Source organism: Narcine bancroftii, chromosome 2 (genome assembly GCF_036971445.1).
Source record: "Narcine bancroftii isolate sNarBan1 chromosome 2, sNarBan1.hap1, whole genome shotgun sequence".
NCBI lineage: Eukaryota > Metazoa > Chordata > Chondrichthyes > Torpediniformes > Narcinidae > Narcine > Narcine bancroftii.
Window position 1 is genome coordinate 92,907,659 of NC_091470.1, and position 14,851 is coordinate 92,922,509.

Genomic DNA, 14,851 nt, shown 5'->3' on the forward strand with positions numbered 1-14,851 from the left:
CGGGGGTTTCTGATTTTCTCCTACCGTTCAAACTGTATTGGGGGTTGTGGTCAATTGGATGTGAATTGGGCGGCATACACTTGTAGGCCGAAAGGCTGAATGTCTTCATTTAAAAAACATTGAGGGAAGAGCATAATCGGAGGCCCTTGATATAGAAAACCAAGAAATCCAATGGGCAAATCATGCGAAGGAGAGGATATGTGGAAAGTGTAAATGCATTTAAGGAAGGGGAAGTATGAGAGAGAACATCCGACCCGTTTAACCTGCTCCACCATTCAATGGGATCATGGCTGATCTGATGATCGGCTCATCTCCGCCAACCTGCCATTTCCCCATATCCCTTCATTCCCCAACTATGTAAAAATCCATCCAACCTTGTCGTAAATATATTTACTGAGGCCGCCTTCCCTGCTTCAATGGGAAGCAAATTCCACAGACTCACAAGCCTCTGGAAAAAGCAGTTTCTCCTCGTCTCTGTCCTAAATCTACTACCCTGAATCTTGAGGCTAGGTCCCCTGGTTCTGGTCTCCCCCACCAATGGGAACAACTTACCTACATAATTTCATATGCTTCTCTAAGATACTCATTCTTCTAAATTCCAGCAACTACTGTCCCAGATGACTCAATCTCTCCTCATAGACCACCCCCCTCATCTCTGGAATCAACCCAGTGAACCTCCTCTGTGCTGCCTCCAAAGCTAGTACATCTTTCCTCAAGTAAAGAAAGCTGGGAGTGCTCCATTAAGATTCAAGATTCAGTTTATTATCGTAGTAATAAAACAATGGCATATTACATGAAATTTCTTTTCGCTGGCAGGAATTTCCTCAGTGCATCTTACATTCAGGAGAGAGAAGCAAAGAGAGGCCCCCAGACTTAGCAAGTGTCCATAGATTAACCTCCAGCGCTTTTGCAGCCACACAGAGTCCAGTCTAAACCATCAGCGACCCGAGCTCCAGATCCGAACCTAGGACACGGTCAGGCACCTTCCAGCACCCTCAGCACCTCCTCGCATCCCAGTTCCAATACCTGGTACCACTCAAGCCAGTTCGAGCCAGTCTCCAGCAGTCTGCAGCCTGGTGCGAGTCTCCTGACTGCAGTCTCCAGCAGCCTGAAGCTTCACCTCGAGTCGCCAGCAGCCTGTCGCTGCAGAGTCCCCTCACTGGACCGCCGCCATGGTCACCGTCCCCGTGGGGTAATCTCCTTCGCTTCTCCCTCTCAGACAGGGCGTGATCTTCCCGTCTTCTGGTGCCCTGCTCCAGTCCTTCGCTTCCCCAGAGTCATGGCTGCTGCAGATTAATAGATGCCACCATCTTGGACCTGCGGTCGCAGGATTTCAACTAAAACCCCATCAGCTGTCTCAACGGGCTGTTCAAAATGTGTTCTAAACTGACAGCAGTTGACTGAACAGCTGGACCCCTTGGGAGTGCTGCATCTGTACTCCCTCGCTCCCTGCCGGTAAACACCAGCAACAACACTGCCCCGTTACAGTGGCTCTGGCAGCACCACCGTCTTGATGGACTTGCATCAGGAAAGAAGGGAGAAAGCTTGTGGCTTTCTCTCTGTTATTTGCATGGAGGACTATGGGCAATTGGATAGATCAGAATCAGGTTCAATGTCATGAACATCTGTGATAGTACAGATCTATCACCAATGTACATAGTGTATATAGTTACTGTATCTAGACTGTGCTTACAGTGATTGGCTGAGAGCTAAGCCACGCCTATTGTCTGGGCCTTAAGGGGTTGTGTCCCTAGCCAGGTCGGATCATTCCGGACGGGTCGGCCACCTGTGAAGAGCTCCGGTCTTTTGCTAATAAAAGCCTTGGTTTGGATCAACAAGTCTTTGGTTCTTTCGACGAGCTCTACAACATCCCACAAAATTTGTTGTTTTTCAGCAGGAGTATCGTGCCTTACAGGTAGAAAAATTGCTGTAAATTACTGTTCTAAATTTTTTTGGACATATAGACGGTAACAGGCCATTTTGGCCCATGAGTCTATGCCGCATAATTTACATCCCATTAACCTACACCCTGGTACGTTTCGAATGGTGGGAGGAAACTAGAACCTCTGGGGAAAACCCATGGAGACACGAGGAGAACGTACAAACTCCTTCCAGACAGAGCGGGATTCGAAGCCTGGTCCCTATCGCTGGTGCTGTATAGGGGTTGTGCTAAATACTACTCTGAAAGTGCCGCACCATAAATACAACATTTAAAAATAAATTATTAGTGCAAAGTAAAGAAAAGTGAGGGCGTGTTTGTGGTTCATTGTCCATTCAGGAATCTGCTGGCCGAGGGAAAGAACCATTGGGTGTTTGTCTTCAGGCTCCTGTACTCCTTCCAGAAGGAGCATGGCCTGGGTGGTGAGGGTCCTTGCGGACAGGGACTGAGATGGGGAGAAAGTTCTGATCGTTGAGGAGTGCAAAACTATACATCAAAAGTCAGAGGGAGACCATCTGGATTCACAGCATTGTAGATTATTTGGAACTGTTCTCCCACAAAACAAAGTCTAAATTGAATGTTAATTGGACATGAAAGAGAAAGGTGAATGGGAAATATTTGGTGTTAGATCCTGGAATAGTGGAACAGGATTGATTTCTGATTTATTGTCGGAGTACATACATAACATCACAATCAGCCCTGCATCACAGACAACTCTTGCATCACTGGCTGGTACGGAGGCACCAACTTTCAGGACAAGAATAAACTCCAGAGGGTTGTTAACTCAGCCTGCGACATCACAGGCATGAGACTTCTCTCCATTGAGGACATCTACATGAGACGTGTCTTAAAAAGCAGCCTCTATCCTCAAAGACTCCACCACCCAGGCCATGCCCTCTTCACTCTGCTACCATTGGGCAAAAGGTACAGGAGCCTAAAGACAAGCACTCAGCGGCACAAGGACAGCTGTTGCCATCAGATTCCTGAATGATCAATGAATCAAAGACACTGCCTTACTTTTTGTGCACCATTATGTTTATTCTTTTTATTAATGTTGTAAGGTGGTTATAATATGAATTTTTGAACTGATATTGCCACAAAATATCAAATACATGACTTGTTTATGACAATAAATTCTGATTCTGATTCTGAATGCTGAGATTTCTTTTGAGATTGAGGGCTGAATGGCCTTCTGAACAGATTTCTATTTGAGTTATATTAATGCTGTGCATGACATCCTTGTTCCTCTGTTAACATTGACTCTTCCTCTACCCAGATGAGGTGCTGCGTTCTGTTGGAGACCCCGTCCCGCCGGCTGCTTGGAGAGTGGACTGCGTGAAGGCCAATGAGCAGTGCGCAGCGCAGCCTAGCTGCAGCAGCCACTATCGGACCCTGCGACAGTGCTTGGCGGGCAAGGCTGCTATGCTCTTTGGCCCTGAGGCCAAGAACGAGTGCATCACCGCCGTGGTAGCCCTGCAACGAAGCACGCTGTTCGACTGTCGCTGCAAAAGAGCGATGAAGAAGGAGAAGCAGTGCCTGGCCATTTACTGGAGTATCCACCAGAGCATGCTGCAGGGTAGGACCATTGACTTCACATAACCCCACTCCATGATCCAGCGAATGGGAGTTCAAATCCCACACTGACCCCAACTTAATGGGGTTTCATTAAAGTTCTGGTAGGACTCTGATATACAATAAAATCCCTGTTATCAAGAATTCAAACCACCAGCAAAAAAAATGTGGAAAATAAATAGGTAAAAAATATGAAAGTTTAAAATTGCTGCCCCCAGCAGGTCATCTAGCAATTCCCATAGGTTCTGGATACCGAGGGTTTTACTATACAGCGAAACCATTTTGCTTCCTGGATTCCACATTTTAAATAAAATGAAATTTGGAAGTACATGTAATTTTTGAACCAGGTGGGTCACAGAAAACTAATTTTTAATTTGGAGATGACCATAACACATAGGAGCAGAAATAGGCTATTCAGCCCATCAAGTCTGCCCTGCCATTCCATCAGAAGCTGATCCATTTTCCCACTCAGTTCCACTGCCTGGCCTTCTCTCCATAATCTTTGATTCCCAGGCTAATCAAGAATCTTTGTCTTAAGTACACCCAATAACTACAACCATCTGTGACAACAAATTTCACAGATTCGCCACATGCTGGCTGAAGAAGTTCCTACACATTTCTGTTCTAAGCGGATGCCCTTCAAATCTATAGTTGTGTCCTCCTGTCCTAGACTCTCCCAACATGGGAAACAACCTTTCTCCATCTTCTCTGTTCATGCCTTTCAACATTCAAACTGTTTCAATGAGATATCCCCTCATTCTCTTAAATTCCAATGAATACAGCCCAAGAGCTGTCAAAGATTCCTTGTATGATAACACTTGTATTCCTGGAATCATCCAAGTGGACCTCTGAACCCTCTCTAACGTCAGCACAACCTTTCTTAAATGAGGAGCATAAAACTGCTTGCAATATGCCAGGTTTAGCCTCACCAGTGGCTTATAAAGTTTTAACATCACATTCCAGTTCTTATATTCTATTCCTCTTGAAATGAACACCAGCGTTGCATTTGCCTTCTTCAGGCTAACAGGTCTATAATTTCCTTTCTGCTACCTCCATCCCTTAGAACATAGAACAATACAGGCCCTTCATCCCTCAATGTTGTGCCAACCTATATATTCCTTCCTAAAAATAAAAGTACTAAACACCCTACCCCATAACCCTCTATTTTTCTTTCTCATCCGTGTGTCTGTCCAAGAGTCTCATAAATTCCCCCAATGTTTCAGCTTCCACCATCATTCCCGGCAAGGCATTTCAGGCACCCACAACTTTCTGTGTTTAAAAAAAACCCACTACTCCTGCTGTCTCCCCTAATCTTCCCTCCCTTTAATTTGTGCATATGCCCCTCTGGTGTTTGTTGATCCTGCCCTGGGAAACAGGTGCTGGATGTCCACCTCTTATAATCTTGTAGAGCTCGATCAAGTCTCCTCTCATCCTTCTATGCTCCAAAGTGAAAAGTCCCATCTCTGCTAACCTTGCCTGATAAGACGTTTCCAAATCCAGGCAACCTCCTGGTAAATCTCCTCTGCACCCTCTCCATAGCTTCCACATCCTTCCTATAATGAGGTGAACAGAGAGGTCTTACCAAAGATTTGCAGTGTTGTAACATGACCTGAATTCAATTCCCCTTCTTGAATAGTGGGGTGACATTTGTGATTTTCCAATCCTTCGGGACCATACAGGAATCTATTGATTCCTGAAAGATCATTACCAATGCCCCCACAATCTCTACCGTTACCTCTTTCAGAACCCGAGGATGCATCCATCTGGTCCAGGAGAATTATTCTTAGACCTTAGACCATTCAGCTTCTGAGCACTTCTCCCTTGAAATAGTGACTGCACTCACTTCCCTTTCCTGGTACCCTTCGACCTTTGGCACACTGCTGGAGTCTTCCACAGTGAATACTGATGCTCATTTAGTTCCTCACCATCTCCTTGTCTCACATTATTATTTTTCCAGCATCATTTTCTAGTGGTCCTATATCTACTCTCAGCTCTTATTTATTCTTTATATACTTTTTGTAACCTCTTTGATATTATTTACTCACCTACATTCATGCTTCATCTTTTCCCTCCTTATGAGATTTTTATTTATCTTCTGAAGGATTTTAAAAACTTCACAATCACCTGTTTTCCCACTAATTTTTGCTCTTTTGTACGTCCTCCCTTTTGCCTTCACATTTGCTTTGACTTCCTGAGCTAGCCACAGCTGTGACATTTCTCCATATGAATATTTCCTCTTTTTTGGTCTGTATTTATCCTGCACCTTCCCCATTTCTTGCAGAAACTCCATCCATTGCTGCTCTGCCATCTCCCCTACTCATGGCCCCTTCCAATCTTTGGCCAGTTCCTTTCTCATGCCACTGGAATTCCCTTTACTCCACTGAAATACCAGCACATGCAATTTTATTTTCTCCTTGTTGAATCTCAAATTATACTCAATCCTATTGTGATCACTACCCCCCCCCCCCCCACTCCCTCACTACCTCCTTTACTCTAAGCTCTCTAATCTCACTATTGCATTACACAACACCCAATCCAGTAGAGCCAATCCCTTTGTGGGCTCAACAACAAGCTGCTCTAAGAAGCCATCTCATAGGCTTTCTACAAATTTTCTCTCTTCAGATCCAGTCCCAACCTGGTTTTCTTGATCTACTTACATGTAAAAATCCCTCATGACTGCCATAACATTGCCCTTCTGGCACGCCTTTTCTATCTGCTGTTGTAATTTGTCCACATCACAACTACTGCTTGGAGGTCTGAATAGTGCCTTTTTACCCTTGCTGTTTCTTTACTCAACCCACAACATTTCCTGTCTTTCCAGTTCTTTCACCTACACTACCTTGCCTTTCTCCCCACTCAGTGCTGCTGTCGCCTCCCACCCTTCTCCACCTATCATCTTCTGTCCTGCCACCCCCTCCCCTTCCCCCTCCTGTTCTTTTATTCTGACGCTTACCAGCATTTTCTCATACTTTGATGAAGGGCTGGTCAGTTATGTATCTCTGCCTTTGCTATAAAAAGGACCTGTTTGACCTGTTAAGTCCCTGTAGTATTGTATGTCTTTACAACAATAATTCTACATCTTCTGATCTGTTGTCATTTCTTTCTAATGATTTAATGTTATTCCTCACCAATCCCTCTGTCTACCTGCCTATGCTTTTGATACACCATGTATCCTTGTACATTCAGCTCCCAATGACATCCATCCTTTACCACGTCTCCATGATGGTCAAAACATCGTACCTGCCAAAGTGCAGCTGTGCTATACCCCCTTTCGATCTATATAAGAAATAAAGTGATCATCCATGTGGTGCCTTAAGGGCAGAGTTACAAACAAATCATCTGACTCAAGTTGTGGTCAGCAAAATACTGCTTTAATCAGTTTTATGGGCAACATTTATGTCACTTCCTGTCTGGCCGTGCCGAAACTGGAAGTAACATCATGATGCTCCTGATGCATTCCCCAGTCTGCTGACTTCGTCCCCGAGATGAGAGGGGTCCAGCGGCATCTTAGCGCAGACCCCCGGAACATGTGGTCAGCCGGAATCATTCGATTCCTCAGTTGCCACTACAATCCGCTTTATTTCTCATGCTGTGTGCATTTAAATACAAAACCTTCAAGCCTTTCAGTATAACAATTGGCTCTTTGTCCCTATTGAATTGGAACACATTTCCATGGCTGTAACTTTGCCCTATCCAGTATCCTTCCACACAAATGCCCCACCAGCTGTCCCTAATTGTGCGCTAACTGCCTCTTCCTCTGCCTCTTTGGTTCCTGTCCCCCTGTGTATCTATTTTAACTCACACCCCCCCCCAACCTCCCCTCCTGCACCACCACCACCCCCCCCCCCCACCAAGAGGAGAGGAGATCTGTATGTGGTTCCCCACTCATAGACAGCCTTAAGCAATCCTTCACTTATCGAAGAGCACCTATGGCATAGGGATTACTTAAGACGGAATGTGAGTTTAGAGGAGCAGTTTGAAAACCACTGAGCAAGATGGAACTGTTAAAAATCAGAAACCTGTACAGTTGCAGCACAGCCTCCCTGCTCTTACATTCACGCTCCAAGGTCTCTGCCCGAATGCATTCTGCAATTTTGCACTGTTCAAAAAGTAGTCTGATTTACTTCTTTTCTCTCCAAAAATGGAGGTCATTGTACTTTCCAACATTGTGCTCCATCTGCCAGACCCTTGCCCACTCACTGAACCTATAGCCATATAACCATTCACGGAGCGGAAACAGGCCGTGTCGGCCTTTCGAGTCAATAGAACAACTCCACTAGCTCAAACCTCCCGCTCTCTGCCAATAACCCTCCAACCCCTCCCTCTCACCTCCATGTACACATCTAACCTTCTCTGAATTGACAGAAGGGACCCTGCTGCAACTATCTCATTCGGAAGATCATTCCATTCTGCCACCACTCGCTGAGTGGAAAAAGCCACCTTTAATATTTCTCCTAAAGTGTTGCCCCCTTATACTTAACTCATGGCCTCTTGTTCCAACCTCCCCTGCCCTCAGGGGAAAGAGTCTGTTTATGTCTAGTCTATCTATTCCTTACATCATTTTAAATACCTCTATCAAGTCCCCTCTCAGTCGTCTACGTTCCAATGAATAAAGTCCCAGTCTCCTTAATCTCTCCCTGTAATCCAGATACTGTAAGCCAGGCAACATCCTTGTAAACGTTCTCTGCACCCTCTCCACCTTATCTATATCCTTTCTATAAATATCTAAACCTTTCTGCAGACTGTTTCTTCTTTCTCAATATTTTTATTAACATTGAAATTTCACATCTAAAAATACAGAGTACATATATGTTAAAATTCAACCAAGCTACTGGTAACATTTCATCCAAGGTACCCCACATTTTAATCAAACAGATTATATTGTATTGATATTTTAGAATTTTATTATTAAAAAAGGAAAATCTAAACTCACGACCAGGAAGGAAGCTGTTTAGCCAAAATGAAGTCAGAATTCTTATCAGTGGTAAATTACCTCATTAATCAACAGTTCTATCTTCAGAACAAATCAAAGATTATAAAAGAAACTCAAAAAGGGTTCCCACAGTGAGCTTCAAGAGCTTTAAAGTATTTTGGAAAATTGAAACTCAGAATTTTTCATTTACTCTTTGCCATATATTCTTTAACTCTAGGTGTATGCTGAAGAGAAACGGACATTTAAACAAAATCTAAAACTGACTTACTGGGGCTAGGCTTTAGATATCATTATAAGATTATTAAGGAATTGGTCACCAATGTTGGGGGTGTCCAGAACCAGAGGCCACAGTTTAATAAGGCACTTCTTCACCCAGAGAGTTGTGGATCTGTGGAAGGCTGTGCCTAAGAAGGGAGTGGAGGCCAATTCTCTGGATGCTTTCAAGAAAGAGTTAGATCAGTGGTTTTCAAACTGCCCCCCCCCCCCAACTCACATTTCACTTCAAGTAATCCTTATGCCGTAAGTGCTCTGTGATTAGTAAGGGACTGCTTAAGGTGGGATGTGAGTGGAAAGGGAAGGTTGAGAATCACTGCTCTAGACCCAATTGTTACTGAAATATTTGGCTTGAGAAACATTGTCATTGGCCCATTTCCTTTGGCGTTATGAAACCATGCACATAACGAGTCAATTAAGGACGATTAAAACAGTGGGTTTTCAACCTTTTCTTTCCACTCACAGACAGCCTTAAGCAATCCTTCTCTAATCATAGAGCACCTATGGCATAGGGTTTACTTAAGGCGGAATGTGAGTTTAGGGGGGCAGTTTGAAAACCACTGAGCAAGATGGAACTTTTTAAGATCACAGAATCAAGGGATATGGGGAGAAGACAGGAACAGGTACTGGTTGTGGATGATCACCCATGATCGTGGTGAATGGCGGTGCTGGCTCCAAGGGCTGAATGGCCTAGTCTTGCACCAATTTCTATTATCATTCTGGAATTCTTTGGAGAAAAATAAGCATCTGACCCAATCTTGTTACATCTAATTAATGCCACAGTGACACCCTCATTACTCTGAATGAGAAAATTGTGTGAGAGATTCAGGGGATTGATATTTGAAAGTTAATGTGGCAGAGTACATAATCTTTCTCTATTTCCAGCAGTCCTCATTCCTTCTTGGGATTCACCTTTCTGTTCTTCTGAGATAAAAGTTCCCCAAATGATGTTAATATTTACTCATGGTCAGGGTTTTTAATCATGTACTGGTCCAACTCTCCGTTCTTTGTATTTGCTGAAATCTGCGACTTCACACGGCGTAGAACATTTCACCCATGCAGGCCAGGATCTCGGTCTCTCTCAGTGTCCTCCCATTAGGAACATTCCAGGGTGTTTGCTGATCTCTCCATATCTCTGGTTTACTGCTCCTGCTGTGTTAAGGAGGTGACTTACGACAAAAGTCTCATCAGCAATTCTTCGAGCCCACAGGTATAGGCACTCTGGCTGCTCTCATTCACTCACTGTCCCTTTTCACATCTCAATCCCATGGTCGCCCTGTTGGAGACAACACCCCTCCCCCACAGATAAATGAACTCGTCTTACAATGGACCCGCCACCTGAAACCCGATGAGTATTTCCAGCATTTTTTTTTTGCTTTTGATTTCAACCACCTGCATTATTTTTAATTTCAGCTTCTTGAGTCAGGGGGTCAGCTGAAAATTTTTAAGAGGGAGATTATTTTTGTTAGCAAGAGTTTTCAGGTTTAAGAGCCCCATCAGCTGAGATTTAGTTGAATGACAGAAGAGGCTTGAGGCGCTGAATCTTCTGTGTGTTCTGTTGCCTTGATTCATCAAACTCTGTGCTAGCAAACTTCTAAATCAGTAGCCCTTGACATGACCGATGTGACTAACGACCATCTGTACGAACGACCAAAAAAAAACTGTATAAATTTTAAACAGTAAAGAAAAATACATGTAAATATAAAAAATACGTCGGGGAAAAAGTAGGGGTCTATCTATGGAAAATAGCACCTATGGCAGGGGTGGACAACCTCTCATGAGAACTCACTTGGTGGCCATCATGTTGTATTTGAAGAATGAAAAATGGATTCAACTTGTGTCCATTATGAGATTCAACCGGTCGGTCAGAACAGAACACATTTCTAAGTTGGGGGCACCCTGTCTACCAATGTTTGCCCTAATGTCCAGCCCGTTAACTAATATGAGGGAATTTCATCACCTCTGACTGCTTGTAAGTGAAAATAAATAATTTAACCAATAGATTCTGCGAAGCAGTCTGTGAGGCTTTGGATATATTAAATATAAATATTGGATCAGGCATTTATTCACCAGCTTCCTGGATGAAAAAACCCTTAAGGATATTTGATTTCTATTTAGTTGATTATTAGGTGGTGTTTGAGAAAGCAAATTGACACTTTTTTTAGATCTCTTCTCAAATTCATTTCCAGTCTTGGCTGGCTGTGGTCAGCGACTGGAGTTACTGAAAATAGGTCTATGCGGCTTAGTAAATGTATTTGTTAGATGTTCCATCCATTCTTATGTTATTACAAAAGATCAGCGCAGACTTGTGTATATTAATAATGAATGGGAAAGCACTGATTATTTCAGTATGTAAAATTAATTGTTTAATGCACAGAGTTTCTGGAATTCATCAATGGTTTCTGATATGCTGGAAATGCCCAGTCTGTGAGGAGGCAGAGACCTTTTTTAATTGAGGTCCCTGCAAGGATGTCAAGCCATTTGTTCTCACTCATGATCTGCCATGCAACTCCAGAATTTTCAGGCTTTTAGAATTTCCTTCCTGATTTGTATGGCCCACCAACTATAACTATGTGGAGGAGCCAATCAGATCAATGGTTGTGGATGGGGATGTGAGTAGCTGGAAGTTTAAGGGTCATGCTTGGTCCAATGTATGTGACGACAAAATGAACAGGAGTAAACTGTGACTTCATGTGAGAGAAATGCTTAATATTGGGATGTTGGGAGATGAAATATAAAGCAGTGGTGCCTCCTTTCAGTTTGTGTTGACAATTTGTGACAGTAGAAAGAAGCTGGTTTATATTATTCCAGTGTCAACTAGTTCAAGCAGGAATAAATAAATGGAAGCAACTTGGGGGAAAGGGATGAGAATTGGGAAGTAAAGAAGGTTGGAGACAGTGATGAGATTTGGGGGCAATCGAGACAAGGCAGGGCAGTATGAGCTTAGGGAGGTGGAGTGAATGAAGGAGGAGGTGGTGATGAGAAATGAGTGAGTCATGGAGATGATAAGAAATGGAGGAGATGCAAATGGAGGGAGGGACAAGTTGCGCAAAGAGTAATAGGGAATGGGGAGGGGCGTGGCTGCACGCCCACGTGAAGTTTGCAGAGGGATGGTCGATGCTGGTGATGTAACACTCAAGCATGAAAACAGGAGCAAGGGCAGCACCCATAGTCACCTGAGCATAAGGAGCGAATTGGGCAGCATGGGTGAGAAGGGCAGGCTGGGAGACGGAACATTATGGTGCAAAACATTGAATAAGTGGCACAAGGTTGTCACTTATTCACAGTCATCTTTGTGTGGGAAAGTTAAGCAGTTCAGTCAAGGTCTGAAAAAAGCTTCAAATCAGGTTTTGCTTGAGAAGCATTAAATTATTTTGTAGTTGTCATTAATTCTAACATTCAGGTTCATTTGTACAGCCAGATATAGTCTGATCATCTGCCACTCATCGGAGGATGTGGCCTCCCTTCAGATATATGGCATTTTAATTTTTATGGCGCTCTTTTCCATCTGTGCTTCTCTCCCTCTCTTTAATGAAGACATTCAGTTATGGTGAGATGGGAAAGATTTAAATAGACCTGAAGGGGCATATTTTTCACACAGGTAGTGGTAGGTTTAGGGAACAAACTACCAGTGGAAGTGACAGAGATAGGTACCATTTTGATATTTAAAAGGCAGGTCAAGAACTTCAAATTCCTGGGTGTCAACACCTCTAAGGATCTGTTCTGGAGCCTTCACGTTGATACAATCACAAAGAAGGCTCGCCAGAGGCTATAGTTTGTGAGGCGTCTGAGGAGGTTCGGTACTGTGGAGAACATTCTGGCTGGTTGCATCACTGCCTGGTATGGAGGTGCCAATTCTCAGGACAAGAATAAACTCCAGAGGGTTTTAACTGGGCCTGCGACATCACAGGCACCAGACTTCACTCCGTCAAGGACATCGACATGCGGCAGTGTCTTAAAAAAGTGGCCTCTATCCTCAAAGACCCCACCACCCAGGCCAGGCCCTCTTCACTCTGCTACCCTCAGGGAAAAGATACAGGAGCCTGAAGACGAGCACTCAGTGACACAAGGACAGCTTCTTCCCCGCTGCCATCAGATTCCTGAATGATCAATGAACCACAGACACTGCCTTACGTTTCGAGCACCACTATTTTTATTTTATTTTTTATAGTAATGTTGTAAGGTGGATATAATATGAATGTTTGCTCTATGATGTTGCCATAAAACACTGAATTTATGACTTGTTCATGACAATAAATTCTGATTCTGATATGGATAAGAAAGGTTCGAAGGCTATATAAGGCTTTAAATGTAGACATACAGCACAGTAACAGGCCCTTTTGGCTCAAAAGACCCTGCTGCCCAATTAACACTCCCTTAACTTACACCCCAGTATATTTTGAAGGGTGGGAGGAAACTGGAGCTCCCGGGTGAAACCCACGCAGACCCAGGGAGAACTTACAAGCTCCTTACAGACAGCGCGGGATTCAAACCCTGGTCGCTGGTGCTGTAACTGCATTGGGCTAACTGCTATGCTAACAGATCTGCCTTCATGGGATCTTCCTCCAGCAAATGGAACTCGTTTGGGTGACCATGTGGTGTGCCTGGACTTTGGGTCGAATGACCTGTTCCTCTGTTGTAAAACTCGATTTCAAGAGAGCAGTTGTGGGTTGGATCATCCTTTCCATCCTCAACTGTTTCATTGAATCCCCTCCTGTTTCCCTTTGCCTTTACCAGATGCTTCCCATTCCTGCGCCCTTTCCCTTGTGCCTTCTCTTCATGTCTCCTATCTTCACAACAGCGCTTTGCTGTTTTGCTCATTCATCCGTCCATCATTTCACCCTTTTAGCTACCTCCCCGCATCCCCGTACCATCACATCGACGGGTGCCCATTCCGTTTTGTAATCAAACTAACTCCCTCAAGATATTGATAAGGGTTTTTTCATGCCTCATTTGGAACATCCCAGAGCATTTTTGAGAGATATGGAATGGTTTGAAGGGTCATCACTCTTGTGCTATACGGGTCATGCACACTGCAAGCTCCCAGAAACTGCTGATCAAGATTCTGCTGTGTAATATTTGGATAAATACTTCGCTGCTGTTTTTTTGGAAAAGTCCTTTTAAATCATCCCAAGAAAACAAACAAGGACTCAGTTTTGTCTAAAGCAGTGGTTTTCAAACTTTTTCTTTCCACTCACATTCCACCTTAAGTATTCCCTAGGCCGTAAGTGCTCTGTGATTAGTCAGGGATTGCTTAAGGTGTGATGTGAGTGGGAAGGGAAGGTTGAGAATCACTGCTCTAGACCCAAATGTTACTGAAAAATTTGGCTTGAGAAAAATTGTCAGTGGCCCACTTCCTTTGGAGTTCTGAAACAGTGCACATAACGAGTCAATTAGGGATGATGAAAACGGTGGTTTTCAAACTTTTTTCTTCTCACTCACATACCACCTTAAGCAATCCCTTACTGATCACAGAGCACCTATGGCATATGGATTGTTTAAGGTGGTTTGTGGGTGGAAAGAAAAAGTTTGAAAACCATTGTTTTAAATCATCCCAAGAAAACAAACAAGGACTCAATTTTGTCTAAAGCAAAGATAATTTAGCACTCATAGAATATTCTATCACAGTTCAGGCCCTTTGGCCATAATGTGCACTGGTATGTGTGAGCCTAATCCTTCCCTACATCACACCATAACCCCTGATCTGCTTACCTCCATGTGTCTATCACAGTTCAGGCCCTTTGGCCATAATGTGCACTAGTATGTGTGAGCCTAATCCTTCCCTACATCACACCATAACCCCTGTTCTGCTTACATCCATGTGCCTGCCAAGAGTGTTTTATTGTCCCAGTTGTATCAGCCTGCACTACCATTCCTGGCAATGGATTCAAATGAACTTTTTCTGGGATCAGAGAAGATTTTTGGAGTGAGACCTCCAAAGTGGGACTAAGTTATTCATGTAATTGACCAACAAATCCCATACCATGCTACAGTGAAACCCCATTATAACACATTTGTTGGGGTCCATAAAATATAATCGCGAAAAAAGCGGGGGTCGCGCTAAATTCGAGTTTCACTGTATTTCCATGTATAATTTGCATACTTACATCATTTCATTTCTCCTTTATTTTGAA

At 43.6% G+C, this 14,851-nt stretch overlaps 1 protein-coding gene across 2 annotated transcripts in view; it reads left to right on the plus strand.

Moving 5' to 3' along the window:
- LOC138753905 (GDNF family receptor alpha-2-like) overlaps positions 1-14,851 on the plus strand; it is an 888,944-nt gene that overhangs the window by 45,298 nt on the left and 828,795 nt on the right. For both annotated transcript variants that reach the window (XM_069917452.1, XM_069917451.1), the window contains exon 2: positions 3,216-3,515. In XM_069917452.1, coding sequence (XP_069773553.1) covers positions 3,362-3,515 — 154 coding nt within the window. In that variant the 5' untranslated portion in view covers positions 3,216-3,361. The remainder of the gene's footprint in view (positions 1-3,215; positions 3,516-14,851) is intronic.